The 26,656-nt window shown below is 38.8% G+C and overlaps 2 protein-coding genes and 1 long non-coding RNA gene across 6 annotated transcripts in view; 2 read left to right on the top strand and 1 right to left on the bottom strand.

Annotated features, from left to right (window-relative positions):
* The window catches only part of LOC148368018 (uncharacterized), a 532,004-nt gene that overhangs the window by 411,605 nt on the left and 93,743 nt on the right, over positions 1–26,656 (top strand). The window lies entirely within an intron of this gene.
* The window catches only part of LOC148368019 (semaphorin-4B-like), a 104,611-nt gene that overhangs the window by 9,929 nt on the left and 68,026 nt on the right, over positions 1–26,656 (bottom strand). For all 3 annotated transcript variants that reach the window (XM_088334731.1, XM_088334730.1, XM_088334732.1), the window contains exons 6-13: positions 23,478–23,589; positions 21,450–21,566; positions 19,379–19,536; positions 11,844–12,025; positions 10,707–10,857; positions 10,414–10,624; positions 7,709–7,824; positions 2,013–2,170 (exon numbers count right to left, since the gene is read on the bottom strand). In XM_088334731.1, coding sequence (XP_088190857.1) covers positions 2,013–2,170; positions 7,709–7,824; positions 10,414–10,624; positions 10,707–10,857; positions 11,844–12,025; positions 19,379–19,536; positions 21,450–21,566; positions 23,478–23,589 — 1,205 coding nt within the window. The remainder of the gene's footprint in view (positions 1–2,012; positions 2,171–7,708; positions 7,825–10,413; positions 10,625–10,706; positions 10,858–11,843; positions 12,026–19,378; positions 19,537–21,449; positions 21,567–23,477; positions 23,590–26,656) is intronic.
* LOC148368020 (ras-related protein Rab-11A) lies at positions 24,467–25,246 on the top strand. The gene has a single exon (XM_088334734.1). The coding sequence runs from the start codon at positions 24,575–24,577 to the stop codon at positions 25,220–25,222; it is 648 nt and encodes a 215-aa protein (XP_088190860.1). The 5' UTR covers positions 24,467–24,574; the 3' UTR covers positions 25,223–25,246.

Below are 26,656 nucleotides of genomic sequence, written 5' to 3'. Positions count from 1 at the left end.
CACATGCTATTGCTTTTACCACAAAGTCAGTCGTTAGAGATGTGCTCGCAGTACCAGCTCAGCAAAAGGAAACGATTTTCACAATCTGACTGTGGGGCATTTTTTCTTTTGACACAGTGTGGAAACACTTAAGTAATACATTGAAGTATGTTTGCAAAGTCAGCGTCTCAAAATGTGTCTCTTGAAACTTGAAAATTCACACTACCATCATGATAGCATCAGGTTAGCCACAATGAATTGATATTTCTTTTTCTAGAATAAGCACCGTTGAAGAATGACAACAAAATTAAATTGATGTCTACCTTGCAATAAGGGGTAACTGACCCTTTAAGGAACAATTTAGTGACAGGATCAGGGTTTGTTTTTCTGTTTAATTGACTAGTTGTGGAATACTTCATTAACTTGAGTTTTGTAATTTTTTTTAGCTCATTGTGCTTGTGGTTGGAATTTGCATTGTACACTCTGTTATATTAAGCAAAAAGATCCACCCTGTCAGTGTTCACCATTAAAGTGAGATATATTTTAAAAAATTAACTAGTACATTAAAGTAAAACATTTAAAGCATTGAACTCCAGAGTTGAGGCTTCAAGTTCAATGGCCATTAATATAAGCCTTTAAAAAATCTGAAATATTAACAATTTAGTGTCAGATAGTTGTTCTTTTAATCGAGGTTCTAAGTAAGGCTGTTTTACTACTCATTCAATGGTAAGATAAGACCAAAAGGTGGCCCTCTTTTTTCCAAAGTTTTGCTCAAAATGTCAACCCTGTCCATGACATTAACTTGAAAATGTAACTTTTTGAAAAAAAAAAAAAAAAAAAAAAAAAGTATTAAAAAAAATAATCTGTTTTCATTTGTTAAAATTGTGAAAATGTTAAAGATACCCTGCATTGAAAAGGAGTATTTTTTTTTGTCAACTTGTTTTGTGGGTGCAACCTTAAAAAAAGATGGGGTGCAACCTTAAAAAAAAATATATATTTTCTCTAATAAGTATGTGTTGACAATTCTCTGACTACGTTCAAAGAGCCATTATATTTTCCCCCCGGTGCACATAAGAGTCTCAGATCGTCTTCAAATTGTGGTGCGCCCCGTCATGCAGTGCTCCCTGTGTGTGATGTAAAGTGGCGGGACACCCTGAGGCTGACTTTCACACTGCAGAGGTTACTGCTCAATTCAGATTTTTTTGATGAAATCCGATTTTTTGGTGAGATTGTTCACATTTCAAACTAAATGTGACTTCAACGTATTTCCATATGGATTTCCATCATATCCCGCTTGTGCGGAAGAAGACGCGTGACCTCACACGCAATGCATTGTTTGCGTAAGTGCTCATGGATGCTAACGCCGTAGCGCGTCTAGGAATTTGAATGTCTTTGTGCTACCGGAGGCTGAAAAGAGTTGTCCCCCCAAATATGAATTAAATCCAAAACCTCACTTTCACACAATTTAATTATTTCTGTGTTGTCGTTTGCAATGGTGTGTTGATTTCTAGGCTATGCGCATGAGCATGAAAACCAAGCAGCCGCTAGAGAATTGAAAATCAAGGAATCTAAGGTTCGCAAGTGGAGGAAGCTGAAAAACAAGTTTTGGTCCGTTTGTTTTACGTAGTTATCAATACTTAAATGAACCAAAAGGTAACTCAGTTTTGTTCCTGCAATATTTTTAAATACGCAAACTTAGATGCTCGTCTATGTTGTAAGGCAGTGTTGCTAAACAAATTCTTGCGCCTGTGTTTTTAGTCCTTTGGATTATGATAGAGAATATGTTTGTATAATAATTTTGAAAGAAAAAAAAATCTGACTTTGTGATTCAAAATTTTTCCTGTCTCGAGTTCTTTTTGGACCTGAACCCCACTGCAAAAAAGGGTCAATGTACATTAATATAGCAATGAGCATACAGTTAAAATACATGCAAAATGTTCCTACCTACATTTTAAGATTGAAACCTGGACACAATTTTCACCTTTTTGTCTCTCTATACACCTCAATGGTTGCCTTCCAGTTGGTTGCCTTACCTGTCAGGTGGTGCCATCCTGACGTCCCGACAAAGGCGTCCTGTCCAAGCGCAGTAAGGATCTCTGGACAGAATGCACTCGCCGCAGCTTACATAGTTGGAGCAGTTGGCCACAGGGATCTCAACCAAGCCAGAGAAGGACGACACAAAAAGAAGGCCCTGCACAATGATGCACAAAATGTGTGTGTCGTTATTAATCAGAACACATGAGCTTTTTATAATAATATAAAAAGAAAAACACACACAATTAGTCATTTAAGAACTGAGTATACCTTAACTAGGTGAAAGGGGCTGATCATTTTAGGCTAGCCCCACAACTAACCACTGTTTGATCCCCAAGACAATAAAAAGAGACAGCCCAGAGGTAAGATCACAAGCCCAAACCAGACCCGAATTTTAGGCCTGGTCGGCCCTAAAATGTCATTCATTACAAAGCAGGGCTTCTCTCTCGCTGCAATATTTTTAATTATACACCCGTCATTGTTCTTCTTTGTCCCTCTCTTTTAAAGTGCTGCTCTAGATTCTTAAGGACGTACTGCTGATAAAATTTATGACCGAAATTTAATCCAGTGAAAATAAAATGTTTCCGTGATCAAAAATCAGTCAATAATGGAAAATTGGTAGCTCTGCAGACATAGAAATATAAAAGAATAAAATATTATACAGTCTGGTTTAACATAGATTTTGTTACAAAAGACAGGTTTAAATATGGTATCATAAATCACCTCTCCTACTCCTGAGTTCTTACAAATAAAATATAAAAATTCGGGTTTGTTCGGGCTCAGTCCTGCAAATTAAGTTAATTGGTTGGGCTTGGGCTGGGACGAGTTTTAATACTTGCTGACCTTTGTCGGGTCTTGCTGGATTCTTTTAGGCCTGATCTTACCGCTGAGACAGACACCAATGTATGAAACAGTTTGATGTTGATGTTTTGTCCAGTTCATAACTTTATTCATAAATTAGTTCATTTTGTCTGCAAAAATTCAAATCCTTTTTTTTGCATGGATTCAAAATACTTTGAAGGACGTTGTGTATGATGTAGCTCCACCAAGTAGTAATAAATGCCACAAATGGGGCAGAAGGAGTCAGCAGCAGAAGTGGCAGCACCCAGACGAGTGGGCCGACCTGGAGTGCAAGAGCCACCCTCAACACCAGGGGGTGCTCACGCAGCCAAACAGACAGCTAAAAGCAGTAGTTAGCGCCAACGCAATGCTAACTGCGAAACAAATACAAGGAATGTAACCAAAATGCAACCAAATGCAAGGAATGTAATCAAAACAGGGCAAATACCCAAGACCACATGGATAGCCAACAACAGGAGGGGGGCCTAAATGGCACAGGAAGGGATCCACCGCAAAAGGCCCAACTGGACAACTATGCAGTAAGCTGAAGGAAGGGGGCGCCAACGCTGTCCGCACGGTCAATACAGCAGCACACACAGGACAAGGAAGCGTCCATGGCAACCAGTACCACAGGACCAGGGCGCAGCAAGCCAAGGGAAGGGGGCAGTAAGATCACCCGCACACCAATAGCCAAAGCACACACAGTACCGGGAGGCGTCCAAGGCAAAAAAAAAGTGTAACAGGACGAAGACATAGTATGCCGAGGGAAGGCCCCGCCAACGATGCCTGCACCGCAAATGCGCAAGCGAAAGCAGCGCTTAATGCAAAAAAACAAAAAAGACCAGGACGCAGTAAGCCGAGGGAAGGGGGCGGGAACACTGCCTGTACGGCAAACGTGTAAGCGCAAACAGCGCAAGAAGGCATCCAATGCAAAAGTAAAACAAGACAAGGACGCAGTAAGTCGAGGGAGAGGACGGTAACGCCGCCTGCAAAAAACCTCAACACGTGGCAGGTAAACAAACCCTATGCAGCCCTTCTTGGAGGGCGAAAAAACAGGCAGCTGACAAAAACAGTCGCAAAGCTAGTAGCTGTTGGGATGGCAAAAACACTGGTATGCACCCGCCAAGTTAGAAGATAAAACTGTGATGAGACAGGAATTTATAGACATTCCTGATGACACAGGTGTGATAGAGTGACTCATTTTTGTTGTGCATTTCTAAAACAAAGCATGCGCAAAAGTAACATTTAGTGCTTGAAGCACCGCATCTGGCAGTCGGTAGGGACGAAATACAACACTTGTTTTACAAAGATTAGAAATGATTTGCTGCTTTGTTGAGTGTTATTTTAACTGGGTATATCTTTAAATTTTCTACTTTTAAAACTCTTGAAGAAGATGCTACTTTTCTGTTAACGTTGGAACCGACTCCATTGTTTTATTAGCATTTGTGCTATGCTAGCAAAATATCACTTTATATTTAGATATTCAGTAGAGTGTTGGTGCTGATACTAAGGTGTTAGTACCAATTATACAATATTCTACAGGGAGTGCAGAATTATTAGGCAAATGAGTATTTTGACCACATCATCCTCTTTATGCATGTTGTCTTACTCCAAGCTGTATAGGCTCGAAAGCCTACTACCAATTAAGCATATAAGGTGATGTGCATCTCTGTAATGAGAAGGGGTGTGGTCTAATGACATCAACACCCTATATCAGGTGTGCATAATTATTAGGCAACTTCCTTTCCTTTGGCAAAATGGGTCAGAAGAGGGACTTGACAGGCTCTGAAAAGTCAAAAATAGTGAGATATCTTGCAGAGGGATGCAGCACTCTTAAAATTGCCAAGCTTCTGAAGCGTGATCATCGAACAATCAAGCGTTACATTCAAAATAGTCAACAGGGTCGCAAGAAGCGTGTAGAAAAACCAAGGCGCAAAATAACTGCCCGTGAACTGAGAAAAGTAAAGCGTACAGCTGCCAAGATGCCACTTGCCACCAGTTTTGCCATATTTCAGAGCTGCAACATCACTGGAGTGCCCAAAAGCACAAGGTGTGCAATACTCAGAGACATGGCCAAGGTAAGAAAGGCTGAAAAACGACCACCACTGAACAAGACACACAAGCTCAAATGTCAAGACTGGGCCAAGAAAAATCTCAAGACGGATTTTTCTAAGGTTTTATGGACTGATGAAATGAGAGTGAGTCTTGATGGGCCAGATGGATGGGCCCGTGGCTGGATCGGTAAAGGGCAGAGAGCTCCAGTCCGCCTCAGACGCCAGCAAGGTGGAGGTGGGGTACTAGTATGGGCTGGTATCATCAAAGATGAGCTTGTGGGGCCTTTTCGGGTTGAGGATGGACTCAAGCTCAACTCCCAGTCCTACTGCCAGTTTCTGGAAGACACCTTCTTCAAGCAGTGGTACAGGAAGAAGTCCGCATCCTTCAAGAAAAACATGATTTTCATACAGGACAACGCTCCATCGCACGCATCCAAGTACTCCACAGCGTGGCTGGCAAGAAAGGGTCTAAAAGAAGAAAAACTAATGACATGGCCTCCTTGTTCACCTGATCTGAACCCCATAGAGAACCTGTGGTCCCTCATCAAATGTGAGATTTACAAGGAGGGAAAACAGTACACCTCTCTGAACAGTGTCTGGGAGGCTGTGGTTGCTGCTGCACGCAATGTTGATCGTGAACAGATCAAAGCACTGACAGAATCCATGGATGGCAGGCTTTTGAGTGTCCTTGCAAAGAAAGGTGGCTATATTGGTCACTGATTTGTTTTTGTTTTGTTTTTGAATGTCAGAAATGTATATTTGTGAATGTTGAGCTGTTATATTGGTTTCCCTGATGAAAATAAATAATTGAAATGGGTATACATTTGTTTTTTGTTAAGTTGCCTAATAATTATGCACAGTAATAGTCACCTGCACACACAGATATCCTCCTAAAATAGCTAAAACTAAAAAAGCCCCACTCCAACTTCCAAAATATTCAGCTTTGATATTAATGAGACTTTTGGGTTCATTAAGAACATGGTTGTTGTTCAATAATAAAATTAATCCTCAAAAATACAACTTGCCTAATAATTCTGCACTCCCTGTAGATGCACAACGTATTTGCAAATATGTTGCAAATTCAAGCATTTTTCAACCCTAAACATAACCTTAAAATTTAAGAATTTTCAAGGATTTCAAGCATAAACCCTGTATAGTTTATGAAATCCTTTCCATTATATCTCATGGGGGTACAGGTAACGTTGGGACCTCACATTTTTAGAAAAAATAAAAATTCAAAAAATTCAAAAAAAGGTTTGACGTCCAACAGTTAAATTTTTTTTTGTCTTCTGTGTCAAAGCACATGTAAAAGGGCAGAATAGAAGCATAACCAGTACTATCCGTTTCAAGTGGGGGTGTCAAAAAACGGCCTGGAGAGCAATGACACACCACAGATATTGGTGCCCCACAGACCCCCCGGTTAAGGGATCTGTGAGTGGAATTCTTCTACATTTACCTCCAAAGGAAGGTAAATAAATAGCTAAATGCCATTAGTGATTTCTTTTTTTTTAAAAGCTCACCTGGAGGGAGCCGACATGGTTGTCCACCATCTTGCTGCTACGGTTACCCCCAAAAAACAAAAACCTCTTGAAAGGCTAAATATTGTCCACCATTTTGCCGCTACTGATACCCCCAAAAACCAAAAACCTCTTGTAAGGCCAGGCAAAAAAAAAAACAATAAGCAAAATGGTGCAGTTTGGTCAATTTCTGTCCTTGTACTTTGTATTCTTCCTAGTGCTTTGCAGCACTACACAAAACAACGAATCTAGTGGTCAAATATTGCCAAGTGGGGTTTGGGGTTTTTAAGGGTTATTGTTCTATCTTCGTTATTCATTATCCATTATCCGTTATCGGTCAGTTCATAATACGCTACAAAGCCTAGGAGCCGGGACACTTACTCTCAGCCAAAAGGCCAAGCTAAGGTCCTAGCCCTAAAGCCTTGCTGCGATCATTGCGAATGCACCGTTCCCGGAGGTACTGCAATACCGGGTGAGAAAATAATGCAGTGCCAAGTGTCTCTCTCTAACAAAATGTTTTGGGTAAGCTTTGAAACAAACTAATAGACAATTGTTCTATTTCAAATGGGCCTCGGCTGTTATGGCTTTGGGTGTCAAAAAACAAAGCATTTTAACTAGGCTGGCTGGCTGTGAATGGGTTTTAATTTTCTTTGCAAATGCACATAAAAGTGCAGAAACACAAACAGCATGAAGCCCAAACTGATTAGAACCTGGAGTTGCAGAACCGCAAAGCAGTCATGGTAAACGACATACCTCCGTGCCGCCTCACGCTAAAACAATTACACAGTTAAAAACAATTTGAGTAAATAGAGCACAAAAAAAGTCCAGATGTTCTCGTGCTTGACGCAGACGGGGTAGTTAAATTGGGGGTGACTACGCATACACGCCATTTTGCCCTCAACTCATTTTAGCAGCTTTCATACGCACGCTAAAAAGTCCATATTAAGGCTGTCTTTCCCAGTTGTAAATAAAACAAACACAAGCGAATCATCTTGTTTGTCTTTTGTTGGCCAGAAATCAAGGGAATGTAGGTTTATTAGAATTACATAATCTTCCGATAAGAGTCCATTTTGGCCCCTGGGAGTGGCCATTATGTCATAAAGAAAAGAAGGTAATGAAATTGAGCTGCGGCTAAAACACCAGCGAGGATCATAAACTGCTCCAGATGGCCGAATAACTCTTAAGAAAATGCAGTGTGACGGCGCCACAAGGGAAGGGTGTCTTCAAGCCGCTTGGTAAATGCTTTAAACAAATTATGATCTAAGATCTGTCAAATATATTTACCCTCTGGGGGTCCAGTTCGATGTGCTGAACAGGCTGCGCTTCGGGAAACAAAGCCATCTCCTCGATAATGTGCATCTTGTCATGAGTGTTGACTGCCTTGTGCAGCTTACCGTCATCTGGGCACAAAAACAGAGATAAAATTAGTTAAAAACTCACTAGCTTTGAATATATAGACTTGAAAAGGTGTAATTGATCTGAAAACAGAATCGTGTTCTATTAGGGATGCACCAAAATCATAATTGAGCATGTAAAAAACCTTACAAAAACCCATTAGAAATTTTTTAAAGGAACAGCGAGTATTCCTTAGCACTGCAAAGTGGTAAAAAACGGATTTTATTAAAATATACATACATAGATTTAAATAATAATCTTAAATACATGAACTATCAGGTAAACATGCATTTTTGAACATACTTTGCAGGTCAGGAAATTTGCATTTGTTTTACAGAACGTGCCTCACAATGTCTGTCATCTGCTACGGGTACCTAAAAACCTCAAAAAGACTGGTCCAAAAATGAGAGAAAAATAGGTGTGGTTTAATCACCTTGAGTCTCCGTAGTTTGGATTCATTCTTGTGCTTTTTAAGAACTCTTTTTTCAGTTGCACTAGCAGCATTACACAATACAGCGACATCTCGTGGTCAAATAATGCACAAGGTCTTTTAAGTTTCAAAACTATTAAGGGTGTTTTGCAATACCCTGCTAAAAACAAAAAGCTGTATGTCTTAATAAATTGACATAACAGCCATTTATTGCTTTTAATAAAGAGAAACGAGTGAAACTGCTTAACATTTAAATTTTAAATACAACAACCAAGTGGCAGGTTATGATCACCACACCTTTTGTGTGGAATTATTTGTTTTTGTTTGATTTGGCTGAAACTGAAGATATATTTTCGGACTATATTCATCCAAAACATTTTCGTGGTTGAAAATTCATAGCATTCCTAATATTGATTATTGATTAACCCTTGAGATGACTAAATAAGATCCAGAGTCACTTTTAAATGAAAGCAACTAAGGCTGCAACAAAAACGTATTTTAAATTTTGATTAATCTGTTGAGATACTAGAAAGAATGGGCTAAACTGAAACTACTGTAATTCCAAATTATGGTCTCTTAAAACACTAGAGTATTGAATAACTTAAATTAGTTGCAAGTATTTTCTTAACTATGTCAGAAAATAAGCAGAAATGTTGATAAAAATACAGCAATTAATCTTGTCTTAAAAATGATGATCATTGAATAGGTTTCGACGACATTATGTCGATTTTTAAAAAACAAAACAAAATGACGATTGGTCTTGAAAGATTTAAGATAATAAAATCTGGAAATATTTACTGTTTCAAAGTTTATTTTTGAAATAATTGAAGGAGATTATTGTATTGTCAATTATAATGATTACCATAGTTGTTGCACCCCCAAAGCAATGTTTAGCAAAATTTAATCTAAAATTACCGCGGTTTTGTCAAGGTCAACAGAAAAGTACAGCTGCGATGAGATTTTGTGGGATGAGTTTGTTTAAGTATTGCAAAAAAGAGGGCATCAATGATACTAACATAGCATAATAGTTAGAATTTTTTTTAAAATAAAACAAACTGACATTTTATGAAATCCCCTTTGCAGATTGTCTAATATTTAAATCAGAATAAATTTATCAGTACTGTTTAAGTCTCGAGTTATGACATTTATGAAAAACATTTATTTGAGCACAGCACAAAAAAAAAGGCATCAATCCACTAATTAACAAAAACGGAACAACAAAATATGTACCAGTCGGAAATGGTGAAAACAATGCATGATATATGCCCAAATTTAAGCACTTTCAAAGCCAATTTTCTAATTTCTCCAAAACCATCAAAAGAAGAAATCCGGTGTAATTCATGTATTTTGCAGATCCACAAATATATCTGTGATTCACATATGTGATTTTTATTCTTCCGTTGCATTTATCAAGACATAAGAGTAAATCACAAATATATTTGGGTGAAAATATAGCTTATATTTTCAGTTCTTACCATTAAAACTTACCACTAGGAAACTCTACCTTTGTTTTTTGAATGGCCCAAAATAAATGTCTACAATTGATACTTAATCATTGCGCTAATACAAATTTCCTAGTGCCTGGTTAAGGTGTAACATGCTCCTGTCCTCTTGGGCTTGAGGCTAAATAAACTAATGCCAGCTGCTTTTAATCACGAGGGAAGAAAAAATTAGCCACCAGGCAGATGTGTCAGCGTCATTTTTAAGCAGACGCGTTGAGCAACATGGCAATGATTTCAAGCATTTACAAGCACTTCACTCAAAAATTCAAGCATTTTTCAACCCTAAAAACTTAACATTAAAATTCAAGAATTTAAGGATTTCAAGCACCTGCATATACCCTGTATGAAAATGAAATGATCTGCATTTATATAGCGCTTTTCAAGTCAATGACTTCCCAAAGCGCTTTACAATGTGCTCCACATTTCCCAATAGCGGCCTTGCAGCCATGTAAGGCGCTAACCTGCTTATTGGGGGTATTAGGGGTTCAGTGTCTTACCAAAGGATACTTCGACATGTAACACGGACGAGCCTGGATTCGAACTGGGATCCCTTGATCCCAAGACGAGCGCTCTACCTCCTGAGCTACTGTGTAATTTATAAAATCCTTTCCATCACCACAACAACTATTCCGGACCCAAGAAAGGCTAGATTTTTGTCCAACCTGTTCCCATGAAGAGCACGTCATAAGCCTTCTCCATGCCCTGGATCTTGTGAACGGCGATCTGCGTATAGTGCACGCTGCGTTTTAGCAGCAAGGGGGCGCTACGGATCACGCTGTCCATCAGGAAATGGTCTTTGACAAAGTTGAGCACCTTGTCGGGCATGTGCAAGGAAGACTGGATTCCCATTTGCCTGGCATGGTTGGTCACACACTGAGCAAAAGAAGAATTAAGAGGCTAAGAATTAAAAAGGAGTTCGTCCATATGGAGAGGATGCATTCGTGTCGTTACTTACTGCTCCGGGTCGAGGCTCTGGTGCAGGGTGGTTGTACGTGTACCACTGCTGGGTCTCCCTGTTGACCTGCCTGTAGCGCCCGCTGAAGGCTCGCTCTACCTGTGCCATGGTGAAGGCACAAACTGCAGAACTACCTGACGCTCCTTTGTACCTGTTATCAAAGACAAAAATTGAATAAGTGTTGTTGCTTGCCTCCAATGGTATTCTTAATAAAAACAAAATGCATTTGTCATTGCCAATTGATAAGACCTATCTGGCATGTCCCATTCTGCATCCTAAATCAGTGATTGTCAACTGGTCCGACCCAATATTTTCACCCTAATGAGAAACTGTGTTTCTAAGAAAAAAAATAAAAATAACTTCTCATATGTATCCAACGAAAGGAGTGTGCAGTTTAAAGTTGACATAGTAGAATACATTCACCAAAACCAAATGAGCACCAAAACCAAAAAGACTGAGTACCGTATATACTCACATCTAAGCCTTCATTGCATATAAGTGACCCCCTAAACCTGCTTCAAAATAGCCACAAGCTAAAAGATATTCAAAATATTAATGAAGCGTTTGATTATTATTTAATTATGTAGTTGAAAAATATTCTAAAATAAAAGTTTAAAATATAACATTTTTAAGCCATTTACTGTATGTGCTAGAAGCGCTTCAATGGCAATGGTTTCCTTCTTCTTGTTGACACTGTTTTCCACTTTTCCTTTCATTTATCACTAACTTTCTTGGGACTTATATTATGGTAAGAAAAAGGAAATAAAACCAACAAATTCGTAACAAAATGAGACGTGGTCCCTCTTAAACGAGCCGATTGACTGAACAAGTAGAAGAGATTGAGCAGGGTATTATTAACAACTTCTAAGGAGTGTAATTGAACCTTTTTCTTCTTTTTAGCATTATTTTGTCAAGGCAACTGCCCGCAACCCACTAAAAACGGGTCCACGACCCAATTTTGGGTCCCGACCAACCGGTTGAGAAATATGAGTTTTGAATTTCGTCTTAAAATAAATGGTATTTTTATGGCAGTTGTGAGTCAAAAAGATTCATTTTATTCTGTAGATACAATCTATTTTATTTAGGTTTTATTTTCTATTCAAACCTGGACACTACCATCCCGCCTTTATCTCTTACCACTGTGAAGTGAAGACGCCATAGAAGATGGTGCTTTCCCAATTGTCTCCCATGGGCTTCAGGACAAACATGTCTTGGATGATGTTGAAAGGGAAGCCATCATCAGGCAAGGAACATAGGAGCTGGGCCTTCAGGAAGGTGGTCCACTTCTTCTGAAGCACACGCTCACCTCCGCGGTCGCCCTGGAAACAAGGGTTAACAAATGCCTTCACAAATGGTGCACATTTTCAACCATGTTCAACTTCCGTGGGAACAGTTTGAGGAACGCCCTTTGCTCTCCTCAGTGCACAAAGCAGATTCTCTGAAAGTACAAGTTCGGGGCGGATTAATTAATCCCACAGGATCCATTCTTGTGCAATAGAGGAAGCAACCACTGAATACCCAGAAGTGGAATCAGAGTATTTATTCTTCGGGTAAATTACTTGAGAATTTTTAACAGTATGGAGTTAGGTTAATGCAACATCTTTTTTAGACTGATAATTCGATACCACATACAGTATATTTCAAAAGATTCCTTTCCCTCTGTCAAAATCAGCAATAACTTTAAAAAAATACCTTTACAACCCTAAATGATATTAACCCTCAATATTGTGCTTATTTCATAGCTATTTATCATCCCTTGAATTTTAGGTTCCTGATTAATAAATGGACACAAAAAGGCAGAGCATATCAGAGTAGTATTTTGCACGGGTATTGGCACCTTTACTAAAGTAGTGTGAATGTAAATTTACTTTTCATTTTTCGGCCATTTCTTTTTGAGATTTTCTGGTACCTGTATCAGCTAGATGTCAGACAATTATGTCAGCTCCCTCTAGGTGAAGCTCATGTTAAGTAAAATAAATTCAAATTTCTCGACCTCTGAGTATTTCTGATGCATTTTTATACAATTGTTTATGTATTTTTTTAACAAATGAAGTTTTTTTTACCAATAGAAGGAATTAAATCAGAAATGTCAAACTTACCGGCTGCGGGCTGGGACTGGCTCTTCGCATGATTTTATAGGACCCGTCAAATAAATTTCCGACAATGTAAAAAAAGAAGCGAGTCTTTAGTTTATTTCTTGCAAAATGTATCATTCTTAAAATAAAGTGCAACCAAATACTCCCTCTGTTCGCTAGAGGGCAGTGAAGGATATATGCTGGGGTTTAGTAAACCCAGCCTAGTAGTTTAATAGGATTTAGTCTCATTGCCCATGCACTGCTTAACCTTTTATTTTGTATTTCTTTATTTCTTTATTCATTTAAACTATTATGACAATTAATGCATTTGTTTTTCATCGCTACCACTTAAGTTTGTGTAGCATGGTGCAATGATTCAGGTGTGAAACTGCATTCACTGTTAAAATAAACCAGTGAATGTATTCAATGCCAAAAAGCCATCCATCTTCTGCGCCGCTTAACCTCATAGGGTTGCGGGGGTGTTAGAGCCCATCCTACCTATCCTCGGGCAGTGGGCAGGGGACACCCTGAACTGGTTGCCCGTTAATTGCAGGGCACACAAAGACATACAACTGACTCGCTTATTCACACCTAGGGACAATTTAGTCCGGCCAATTAACCTGACATGCATAATTTTAGAATGTGGGAGGGAACTGGAGTGACCGGAAGAAACCCACACAGGCACAAGGAGAACATGCAAACCCCACAAAGGGGAGGCTGCACCGTGGGTCTACACGCTAACCACCCTGACGCTATGCCGCCCAATGTCAAACATGAAAAATATATCGTCTGTAAATAAATGTTTTTTTGATTAGAAAACATAAGGTAGGCTTCTGAAGTAAGCTAAATGATAAAGTGTAATACTGAAGAACTCATTTGAAGCTTAAGTCAACATTCTTTTACTGAGACTAGAAAGTTTGGCCTCAGAGCCAAACTAAGTTTGACATCACTAAAGTAAATAAGACACACTGTCCCTTTAAGGTTCATGCATGTGTCCTCCCCACTGAGATTTCGGAGAATCTTAACATAAACACATAAGATGCCCTTGTCGAGACCTGGTAAATATCAGGGATCCTGTAAATAGACAGCGACAACCGAAAGGCAGGTGGCTTGCGTGGGGGCGGAACCAAAAACACCCCCCAATCTCGAGACAGGTTGTAGCAGCGTCAGTTTCAATAAATCCAAACTCGGTTACAAGAGCACAGGGGAGGGACAGGGTTCCTATGACTTAAGGCAAGTTAAATTCAAGACTTTTCAATACTTTTTTAAAGACTGTTTAAAAACAAATTTAAGATGACAAAAAAAACACAATTGAAACAAACGAAACAAAAATACACAGATATTTCTACATTGTGCCTCGTACACATTACCTTGCACAGCTTTCAGCGATGGCAAAAAGCGTTTGTTGGACAGTCACTTCACATCAAATTGAACGTTTCAGTTTCCGGTAGACCTAAGACATGCGTCTTCCCTGAAAGGCCCGACTCCGTTATTGTGGTCACGCCATGTTGTCATTATCGTAAATCGGAAAATTATTAAAAAAGACAACTGATAAAGATAGCTTTAGAGTTCAAACAAATATTTATCTATTAATGAGCTCCCATTTTGCCAATTAAGGCCTGTTTTTAGAATGATGAATTCAACGACTTTTAAGACTTATCAAGGATCTGCGGGAACCCTGGAGAGAAGACCCCGCGAAAAGTGGAACACTCTCGTCCTGCAGCGAGCATTTAGACACGGACAATCATCTTAGTGCTTGTAAGGTGAGGCCTGGAGGGACTGCTGCAGGCTTCGAAGCCAATTAGGCGGCGCTATGCTAGCTTTTGATCACAAAGTAATGAGGAGCGTACATTCCTGCCCTCTCAGCTGCCCACTGGTCTTGTTAAGTTTGCCTTATTGTAACTTCAACAAGGCGTTGACTGGACTGTTAAACCATGACATCAATATTTCATTTTATACACTTGTTAAGGGATTGCACGCCAGGATAAGTTAAAAGTTGTTTTGATTTTAACTTTGACAAAATATTCAGGCTAGTTTTCTCATCCACACTATCAGAAAAAACAGACTTGTTTGAGCATTTTTATTTTATTAAAGGTAATCTCAAATTATTAAACGTGCAAAATGTTAGGAAATAGGACATGTTTTTTGCATAAAATCTCTATATATATTCAATCGGTATATTCCAAACATTTTTGAGATAATGCATTTTGAAGACGCATTTCTCATCTTTCTTTGACTTCCTGAGCTGTGACGTCAGTGGAGAAACACCAGCACCCAACCAAGCCAGTCACCATATTGTTTTACAAGTTAATCAGTTTAAAGGTTAGGTGTGTTGTAAGCGGAATTTGGGTAGTTCTTGTGGAGAATGTTTAGGTATTCAAGCATCAAACAAAAACACCAACTGTGCTGGTGCTTAAATGGAGATACATATCATGGAGACGGCACGATATAAGAGAAATCTTTAACATAGGCAAAGTTATATTTATTTACATTGTTGAAACCTGTAAGTATCAGTTTAGAGAAGATGTATACATGTTCAAATTAAGATCCAATACAGAATATATTGTATGAAGAACAGAAAGATTGAAATTGAAATATAGGAATTAGTCTCGAATTGTATAACGGATATAAAAGGAATTGAGATAAGTATGTGAAACAAGTATACCTAGACTGTGTTTTCGTTTTGCCAATGATAATGGTAAAATAATAGTCCAGAGATTAGGAAATAATTGCAGTGGAAAACTTTTCAAAACAGCTTTCCTGCACAGCAATCATACGTAATTGAATTAGGGCAATAGCGATAATGACATTTCCATTCTGTGGAAAATCAGCCATGTCAAATTTAGGTAGGAAAATAAGTGATTTATTGCTAAATATGAAATTACTGAAAAAAAAACATTCAAGTTGTTCTGTGTGATTACGAATTAAGAAAAAAAAGTACAATCCACAAAAACTTGATCATCTCCGTCAAATTGAGTGAATTAGAGGATTGTGTTGAGGATTGTGTTTTCTGACACCCCCCTTCTTCCCATGTAGGCATTGCGGTTTCCTCCAAAATCCCAAAACCCCATTTCCAAGACTCGGAATTGTATGTAGGTGTTAATGTGACACGTTACTGATTGTTTTTTTCCCTGGGATGGGGGCCAGCAAGATCGAACATGCTGTCGAATCAATAAATATTATCACGCTCTATCCCAATTTTCTCCCACTATTGATGAAAAGCACAAGTGTGACACTCCGGTGAGTAATCCACCATCTTTTTTACCACATCCCTACATCCAATACGCACACCTGAATAAACACAGGAAAGCTTGAGTGGGAGAAAGGGAGGAGGACGCGTCGAAAAAGAAAAACATCAACTCAGGAGCGGAATGACTTGGCGGGGCAGAGCAAAACAGTAGTAGAAACACGGCGGGAAACCTTCAAAAATGTTCAAAGATGGACGACTTTATCTGACAACACACACTTGGAGCTGCGGGGGAGTTTGCCCGGATTAAATAAACACTACTAACAAAAACATTAGGAACAGTTTGGTATCCTCCAGGGCATGTGTGCACTCATTAAATATAGCGACATTGCCTTTGGTTAAAAGCACAAATGAAAGGTACACTGTAAGATTTGACCACTGGATGACACTGTATTGTGTAGTGTAATGCAACAGAAAACAAGAGCTACAAAGCACATGGAAGACCACAAACTATAGAGTTTCAATGTCACCATAGCAAACAGTTTTTCTTCTAATTTTATTGCCCAGCCGTTCACAGGGCTTTTGGGTTTTGGGGGTTGCCTGAAGCAGCAAAATGGCAGACAATTATGTAACCTCCCTCTAGATCATGAAACATTATCCCTCTCTACACCGATGATGAAGGGACTATGTCATCTTTTTAAGAAATAATAAAGCTTTGAAGCGTTATTTGTCCGTCCTCATATCTTTGCGTCTTTCACCACACTGCGTGTTCTCGGCAAATGGGCTGCCTGCACACTGCCATATGGTGTCATTCGGTGGATACAGGAAGCAAAACTAGGCACTAAATGTGTCGCCAAAGATCTGGTCAATGCACTTCTTACCATCTAGTGGTGATTTTTCACACTGAAATTATTCCCACGGGTTTTGTACTTACTGATTACCAGTGCCAAACCCTTTATAACAGTATTATTATAAAATAAAACATTTTTTACATTTGACACTCAGGGACAATGCTTCTAAAATGTATCTATACCTTGTGACACTGAAATAGTTAAGTATACGCTCAATATTGTTTCAGTTAAATGCCCTTTGTAGACTGCAGTGTGAACCAAGAAGGCCGCTCACAGACAACCGAAAATGTGTCAAGTCAAGTCATTTTTATTTGTATAGCCCTAAATCACGAAGAGTCTCAAAGGGCTCCACATATTATTACACTATATTACACAGACTATTTTTCAGCCGACGAGAAGAGTAGGTTATTCATTTGCTATGGAGTAGAAGTGAGTTTTAAGCTTAGATTTAAAAATTAAATGCCAAAAATATTTCAATTTGGACCATGGATGGGCTGATACACGACTTTTGTCAATTTGACCCAAGTCCCTATGTTATTTACAATAGTTTTTTTTTAAATATAAATTAGAAATAAAAATAAAAAACATCCCATCCTTTTTCTCCAGTTTTAAATTAAATGAAATGATCTGCATCTATATAGCGCTTTTCAAGTCAAGACTTCCCAAAGCGCTTTACAGTGTGCTTCACATTTCCCAATAGCGGCGGTGCAGCCATGTAAGGCGCTAACCTGCTTATTGGGGGCATTAGAAGTTCAGTGTCTTACCCAAGGACACTTCGACATGTAACACGGAGGAGCCGGGATTCGAACTGCCCCCAGGACGAGTGCTCTACCTCCTGAGCCACTGCCGCCCCAGGGAAAGAAAATTCTATCTTTGGATCTTTTTTTTAACAAAAATATATATGATGCTTTTTCGTGGGGGAAATGCTGCATAGCATGAGTACCAATTGCTTCTTGCTTGATATTGTGATTAATCGAGATATGTGTATCAGAATTGAAATTTGATTGTTTTGAGTTTTTTTTAATTCATTACTGTTAAAATTCCGGTACCGCATTCATTTGTTAAGCCATGGGCGTGTGCGACTGTCTTTTTCGTTTGGCACTTTATGGGCTTCTGTGATTGCCGTACCTTCAGCTCCATAACCTCGTGCTGAAGATGTATGCAGTCGTGCACAGACGCCCTGACTTATTTGTATCGTTTATTGAATGCAGGCAATACACCGAGTGACTGTGAACCCTTGTGTCGCGCATGATTGAGGGTCATTACATATGGCTACTCATATACTGTACTTGGATCAATAATGAATAGGCTGTTTTCTAATACAGTGGGACCTCGGTTATCGCAGTTAATGGGGACCAAAACCACCCGCAAAAAGTGAAAATCCGCGAAGTAGCAACGCCCCTTCAAAAATGCTTAAAAAAAAAAAAAAATATATATATATATATATATATATATATATATATATATATTTATTTTTTCCCCCAAAATTATTTTATGTTATTATTGATATTTTTTAGGCCCGCAAAGCTCTGAACCCGCGAACGTCGAACCGCAAAGTAGCGAGGTCCCACTGTATTGATAATGATTCTATATCAAAGGTATCAGTAGTCTCTTTGTTTGGTATGTTGACTACTGTAGATTTGGGTACTTGTCATGAAAGAAAGTGGTATCAAATATCCTAACTCATAATTTCATATAAAAATACTACAGAAATTGCATTTTTATCTGGTAATGTGATTCCTAAGGATTTTCAAATATCATACATGTATCAATATGTATCAATTGTAAAAAAAATCTGTATCGCAGTGATTCAACATCAAAAGTGCAAGTAGTGAATTTTTTTTGGCGATGACAACTCCAGATTCATGGAAAAAAAAGTGATATCAAACATCCCAACTCAGAAAATTAATAAAAGCGGTAGTGATTCAACATCAATAGTACTAGCCAAAGGTGTAGTTTTGGCCTGCACGGAGGAGATGGTTCCGCACTAATATCGAACAATCATTATTTTTATCCTCTTTTATTACTAGAAAATACCAATGTCCCCCCAATGCAAACACCAAATCTACACTCCTGATACGAGTAATATCTTTGGTCGGCAACCCAAGATTTGTGTACTCATGCTTGGATTATTCATGAAAAAAGTGATATCAAACCCTCTACTCAGAGATTTAATGAAAGTCGTAAAGCAGTGATTCAAGATCGAAAGTACTAATAGTATCTTTGCTTGGTATGGTGGCATCTCGATATATGGGCACAAACTTGGATGACTATTGAAGGAGGTAATATCACACATCCCCATTTAGAAATGTATTGTTTCCACATCTCTGTGTAGGAAGATTCATATGCGGATTTACAAAAAGTGCGGAAAACAAAAGTGCACAGTCAGACAGAAAAAGCTAGTGAGGAACTGTTTTCATCATGCTTTGTGCCTGTTCCAGCATGAGTGCGGCCCACCTCCCTTCTGGCAATCCTATCCAAGGACAAAAGCAGCTGGATTCCTGCCGTGTGTAGTTCTTTTTTGTGCGTTTGTGTGCAGCCGACCAGGTGTCATCTTACCTTGCACACGCGAGCGATCCTCGACACAATGGTGTTGTCGAAGAAGTCGAATTCCTTTCCCGCCTCACTGAAGAAAAAGTAAATCTTGTCATCGTCGCCCACGGAGTTCCCTATCGGTTGACTCTCTTCGATGTGAGCCGAACCCACAAAGACGGGATCTGTGACAAAGAAAATAGAACAAAACAAATAAAAACTGTGTTCGTTGTTTTGCATATCCATTGCTTTGGTTGCAAAACGTAAGATAAGTCAGTCCTGGGAGAGTAGATGAAGCTTAAAGCCTGGCTGTAATTGCACTCAGATGTCTCATCAGCATGAATTAGTTCCCGATTCAAAGAGAAGAGAGGCCTTGATTGTGCACAGCAAGCGCCCATCCTTTGGCAGAGTGCTAAAAGAGAGCTTCTGTGCCCACTGACACAAGCCCACTACCAAGAGGAGCTTGTCCTTGCCGCCTGCATTTACAAGCGAACTGCTAATGAGCACGACTGGAAGCTTACCTGTTTATTTAGACTCATGGTAGATAATGCTAGCCTTGTTCAGATTAAACCATAACGTAAACAAAAGAAAGCTATTAAGCCTTTGAAAATTAATAAACACGAGTGGAGTTTGTCAAAAGCGATATTAATGACTATATCACAAACCAGGTAGCATCAGTCACGTCAGGTGAGGCTCTTTTTAAGAGTACATGCATTTAGGCCAGGAGTGCAGCACCGTGTTTCTACCACTAGCGGCAGGTCCACTGTAGCCCATTTTTTGCCTTTAAGGCTGGTGAAAAGAAATGTCAATAATATTTTTTTCCGTATACTTCGCCAATTAAATGCATGAAAATATGCATGGACCTAAGTGTGGCATCTGCCTCCTGCCATTTCTTGGTTATCTTTAACAATGGGCCTGCTAATAAGCACGGGTGTAAGCCTACCTGCTCATTTAGACACATTGTGGATAATGCTAGCCTTGTTCAGTCTGATGCTAAACCAAACCGTAAATGAAAAAAGCTACTAAGCCTTTGAAAAATTAGTTAAAATCAGTGGAGTTTGTTAAAAGCGATATTAATGACAATAACACAACCCAGCTAGCATCAGTTGCGTCAGCCGCTACTAGCATTAGCGACTAGTGACACCTAATGCATACAAGGGGGCATAATGGTTTAAGCTGAAGCACTGCTAATGCTGGTCTAGCATTAGCTCACTTTTTAATTTGTCTGAGAAAAAAAAAATCCGAGACGTCAGCTTGCTCACACAACTAAGCCAGCACTAAAAAAACAGAACGGCTCATTAAATCCTATATGGTGCTTTTTATCTCTTTGTCGACATCTAAGTAATGAGCAATTAATAATGCAATGCGCCATTTACATCAACTTTATCTACAGTGGATATGTTTTATGTTTCATGGTATTGCTAAGCATTTAAAAAAATAAACATACGTTCATAAATTTCTATTTATTTTACTTAAGATGAGCCTGACCTAGAGGGAGCTTGGGAAAATGGTGCTTTTTGGTCACATGAAGTTCTCCGTTATTTGTATTTTTCCTTGTGCTTTTTATCTGCGGTTGCACTTAACAATACAGAAACATAATATGCAGTGTCTCAATAACTTAAGCTCTAAGAACCCAAAATGCTGTGTTTTAGGACAGGGGTCTCCCACTTTTTGGAGCTAAGAGCTATTTTTTGTTACCAGTTGGGGAGAAAGGCTACCAGTTTGATAAGCATTTCCAAAATAACTTAATGTAATTAGTTTATTGTTCCTATGTGGTTACCAAGTTGTAACTATTAGAAGTTAAGTTAACAACACATTATGTCAGTTAGAAAACAAATTTACTAGTAAATCTAATGACCCATCGATGCTAAACATTTTTAGAACCTGTCTGCGGGCCACTCAGGTGCTCATAGACCTGGTGCCCACGAGCACCCCTGGTTTAGGCTAATTCAACAGAATATTGTTCGGAAATGTCAGGGTTAATTTAGTCTTTAAAGAAATAGCTTAATTCAACCAATAAACCTTGTTAATCTATAACTCACTTTCAAACCATTCACACGGAGAGTAACATTCAAGAATTTATATTTAGATTCAATACCTTGCAGCCATTTTAAAGAGTTTTCCGTCTTCAGCGCCGTTCCTTGGCCCAAACTTTTATAAATAACAGGCTCGTTCCCTTGGAAATTGCTGACTGTGCCAGTGTACAACTCTCCATCTAAAAAAGAGGGGAAAAGATGAATATGTTTAAAATTGATTATTCAAAAATACCGTTTCTGGTGTTAAACTCATGACCCGCAGGCAAAATGTGGCCCACAACATCATTTCATGTGATCTGTGAGACAATGGTGGGAGAAGCACAAGAGGAAATGAGGCACAATAAGCTGAATTTTCGCGAAGCACTCCCTGTAGCTGTATTTGTTGACTACTATTAATCAGCCCAAAAACATGAGGGAACTCATCCTAATGTTATTATTTAACATACAAATCACTGATGCACTGTTTAAGGCAATACAAAAAATACAAAATTTTAAAAAATACAGCCTGGGAGTTCTTTACAGAAGTTTAAAGAAGCTTTATCACCTTTCTATATGATTTATGAAATCTAACAGCAGAGTTCACAAAAGCATGTAAACATTTTCATAAAAAAAATAAAACGCAAGCAGCAGAACACTTTTAAATGGTTAAATGAATCATCTAAATTTGTCTTTGTGTGCTAGTTTTGTCACATTTCGCTCTGCATGAGTTTAGCTGAGTGAAATTAACTGTAGTGGAAATAAAGTCAATTGTTATGCTTTTTATTCTTGCAAGTGAACAGTTAACCAACACTTCAAGAGATGAACCGTCACTAATAATGTTATAATCAAATCTAACATCCCCAAATCATATTTGATTTGTGAGTCTCATAAACACTTTCAGTCCTATAGCTAAGGCACACTTTTTATGCCATTCATTTTTCTGTGAAAAAAACATTTGATCTTCATTACTTGAATCTTACCGAGGCGAGTCAGACTCCGTTTCGTTCAACTGTCTGGCGTTCTTTTTAAATCATTAACTTAAGCCAAAATTGCATTGCTGACAATGATTGGTTTTCGAGAAAAAGGCTAAAAACTGTTGAATTTTTAAAACATTAGTTGCATTTAGGTCTTATTATTATTTGAATTCATCAATTAATTAGTATTGATACCACATGATGAGTCTGTCGAAACAATCGCTATTTAGAGAAAAAAATAATCAAAACATTTTTGTGATAGTGGCTTTACTGTTTACAGATTTCTCATATGACAATGGCCTTAGCAACATCTGATTAATTTGCAGGAAACATTAACAAAAAAAATAATGGATTTCAAAATGATATATCGTGCGATAAAGCCCATACAATACGTCCGAACGGCTATTATCGCATACAAGGAATGTAAGTAGTTAAGGCTATTATTACATGGAATTTAGAAAATTAATAATTACAATATCAAAAGTTAATAAAAATATGAATAACTGAGATGGTCTCCCAACCTCAAATGCATAAAAAAAAAAAAAAAAGTGTCAGTCCTGACATTTTTGCATGTGGATAACGAAATGTTTGTGAGTCTCGAGCTACTGCCATGGTATGCAAAGTCTGCTTTGCAAATTTTGCAAGTACAGAGACCCTCCGCTACTTCGCACTTCAGTTATCAGTCCAATTAAAAAAAAGATTGAATAATAGCGAAAACAAAAAAGCTTCCTGCACAGACGGCACTCTGCGTTCTTCCTGTACGCACGCACGCATGAAAAACCAATGAAAAAATTGTGCGACACTACTTAAGAAATTTTTGACTTTTCGCGTGTGGTTCTGTTCCCCATTGACCTGGAAAGAGTAATGTCTGTAGCCTTTTTATTTAAGGTATCCAGGCTAATATGCTCCCAAGCTTTGTATTAAATGTTATCAAATTTTATTGCGCGTTACCGCTCAGGACAGTGGACGCTATTTCGCATGAGCGGCTCGCAGCAGAGATTATATTCATGTAGAGATGCCTCACTCTGTTGGTAAAACCCATTTGGCGACAGTAGTCGACAATGAATTGCATCGTTGCCCATTTCAATTCCATATTTTTGTCGACTAATGGTTGAAGCCCTAGTGTGTAGCACGTACCGACAATGATAGCGGTCGATTTGTACTCGGGATTAAAAGGGCAGCGGCTGCGTCCGTCTTCCATGGCCACCTCGCCGGCGTCGTCCCTCTCCAGCGTGAACGTGGACGTGTTCTGCGGCCAGAAGATGATGTCACCTTAACAACAATGATCTCAGCGTCCTCGAGCGCTAAATGTACAAGAAAGCGCCGTTTTACTGGCAGCGCGGCCGGTGAGTAAACAGGTTGTCATCTAGCACGCACATGGTTCACATTGTGAGCTCAGTGCTGTTCAATCTGGCACACAGGCCTTAACGCGCAGCTTTTATAAGCAAACGTTGATCAAACATCTGTTTTGAATCCGTTTTTTTTTCTTTTTACAGGCATTTGTAAAACAAGTAAATAAAATAAATGAAAACTATATTTCTGCGTGGGACTCTATTAATACCTATGGTCATTCTTTTTATACCACTTTCAAGAAATAACTTCAAGAGTTTAGATTGGTCGGGAAATGCTAGCCTCTCATTTAGGTTAAAACGCTTTCTACTTGTGAGATATGAAGGTGGTTTGTGTAAAATAATTGAACTTGGATCAGAGTTACTGTATTGTCGGTGCTATAAGGACTGTTTTTTAAATTTATTTTACAATGCTGCCACTTGGTAGAGTGGATTTAAAAAAAATATGCAGATAATTTCGCTCATTTTAAATTGTATTTCCCTCCTTACATGAAAAAGTTAAAAATATAATTCTTGATTTATAATTAATTTCAGGAATTTATTATAGTATAAAAAAAACTAATATTTGAAAAGTGAATGAAAACTTTTTTAGTAAGTAATAATTGTATTAATTTTCGTATTGTTACGTATTTCGTTCGAGTAAAATGAATATTTAAAACACTAATTCATAATGAAATTACAAAATTTAAAATGTCATTTTAAGTAGAAAATAAAAAATAAATATAACATTGAAAATAATATTAAGTACTGTAGATATGAATAGTATTGCAGTTAAGGAAGTACAGCGTCTAAACAGTTTCCCTTTTGGGAGTGGAAAAGAAAATAGAGCGTTTCTTTTTAATAAAAACGTGTTCGATCTCGGAGTAATCATTACTCTAGAAGACAATGGGTACCAGAGATGACGAATACGATTATTTGTTCAAAGTTGTCCTTATCGGTGACTCGGGTGTGGGAAAAAGTAACCTGCTATCCCGATTCACCCGTAATGAGTTTAACCTGGAAAGTAAGAGCACCATTGGAGTCGAATTCGCCACTCGCAGCATTCAAGTGGATGGAAAAACGGTGAAAGCCCAGATCTGGGACACTGCTGGTCAGGAGCGCTACCGTGCCATCACTTCAGCGTACTACCGCGGTGCAGTTGGCGCTCTCCTGGTCTATGACATCGCCAAGCATCTAACTTATGAGAATGTGGAGCGATGGCTGAAGGAGCTGCGAGATCATGCTGACAGCAACATTGTTATTATGCTTGTGGGCAACAAAAGCGATCTGCGTCACCTCCGGGCTGTTCCAACTGATGAGGCCCGGGCTTTTGCTGAGAAAAACGGTTTGTCATTTCTGGAAACTTCGGCTCTGGATTCCACCAATGTTGAGACAGCCTTCCAGACCATACTCACAGAGATCTACCGTATCGTTTCCCAAAAGCAGATGTCTGAGCGCCAAGAGAGCGACATGTCTCCGAGCAACAACGTGGTCAATATCCAAGTGCAGCCCACCGAGAACAAACCAAAGATGCAGTGCTGCCAGAACATCTAGCGCCGCCCTGGCTGCTCCCAGCCTTGCCTCTATGTAGGAAAGGGCAAAGCCGACTTTACTTCCTCAGAAGGCTGGCCTCCTTCAACATCTGCAAAAAGCTCCTGAAAATATTCTATGAGACAGTAGTGGCAAGCGCCCTCTTCTATGCGGCAGCGTGTTGGGGAGGCAGCGTCAAGAAGAAGGATGCCTCTCGTCTCAATAAACTGGCTAGGAAAGCGAGCTCTGTGGTGGGCAAAGAGCTGGACAGCCTAACAACAGTAGCTGAGAGACAGGCACTGAAAAAGCTGAGGTCAATCATGGACAATCCATCGCATCCGCTTCACAGCATTATCTCCGGACAGAAGAGCAGTTTCAGTGACAGACTGCTGTCACTGTCTTGTACTACGGACAGACTGAAGAGATCTTTTCTTCCTCATGCCATGAGGCTCTTTAACTCCACCCGGCAGAGTAAAGGCCCACATTAAACCACACCACCTACATTGGATATTACCGAATCTTACTGCATTATGTATTCTGTGTAGCACTATTTAGTTACTCTATATAACATGCTAAAGTGGGCATTTGCACGTCACACTGGGTATTTGTATATTGTATTCTTTTGGCTTTATTATTGTATTGTTCTCAGCTCAGGGATGCTGCTGGAAATGTGAATTTCCCTTAGGGGATGAATAAAGTATCTATCTATCTATCTACTTTTCTTCTACTAAAATAAGAATATTTAAAATACTCATTTATATTAAAACATACATTGTAAAATGTACTTCTAAATAGAAAAAAGATAGATACAAAGTAGAAAAAATATACAGCACATGTAATCCTATCCAACTAATATGATCTAAACTGTGTGTGTGTGAGTGCGCGCGTGTGTGTGACGTATAAGCTCTGATCGGCTGACCCGATTTTTGTGAAAATTTACAGTTGTACTTTAGGCCTTTGCAAGTGTCAGTAGTTAGGTCTTGTGTCAAGGCACCCCAAATAAATACCAACAAAATTGACAAACATCTGCTTATGTCTGCTTTTGTTGGGTATTCAACACCATCTGGTGGTAAAATTGGGTACTGCATCTCCTGACCACCGACCACTCCAAGCAGCTTAATCAAATCTTCTATCATATTGCTTGTCAAGTCAAGTCATGTTAATTTGTATAGCCCTTAATCACAAGGAGTCTCAAAAGGCACAGACCACGGATTGTTGCAAACTACAGACTATTAAACCATCCCTTGATCTAAAACCTACATTAGGGCAAGGAAGCATGAAAAAAATGAAGAAACCTTACAACACAGTAACTGAGATCCATGTTCAATTACTTCACTCAAACTACCCGCACAACTTCCATTCAGAAAGCGTTCTAACCTAAAAGAGATGCTAAAAATCTTAATTTAAGATGAAATCTAGACAATATCAGAAGAAAAATAATATTCAATAGCAAAATTG

The sequence above is a fragment of the Urocampus carinirostris genome, chromosome 4, assembly GCF_059441175.1.
Source record: "Urocampus carinirostris isolate Australia breed hairy pipefish chromosome 4, RoL_Ucar_1.0, whole genome shotgun sequence".
NCBI lineage: Eukaryota > Metazoa > Chordata > Actinopteri > Syngnathiformes > Syngnathidae > Urocampus > Urocampus carinirostris.
Note: the sequence above shows the minus strand (reverse complement) of the source record. Positions and strands in the feature narration are given on the sequence as shown.

What these genes read in the sequence shown, in the direction of transcription:
- LOC148368020 (XM_088334734.1), top strand. Translation starts at nt 24,575, where the DNA reads ATGGGTACCAGAGATGACGAATACGATTATTTGTTCAAAGTTGTCCTT.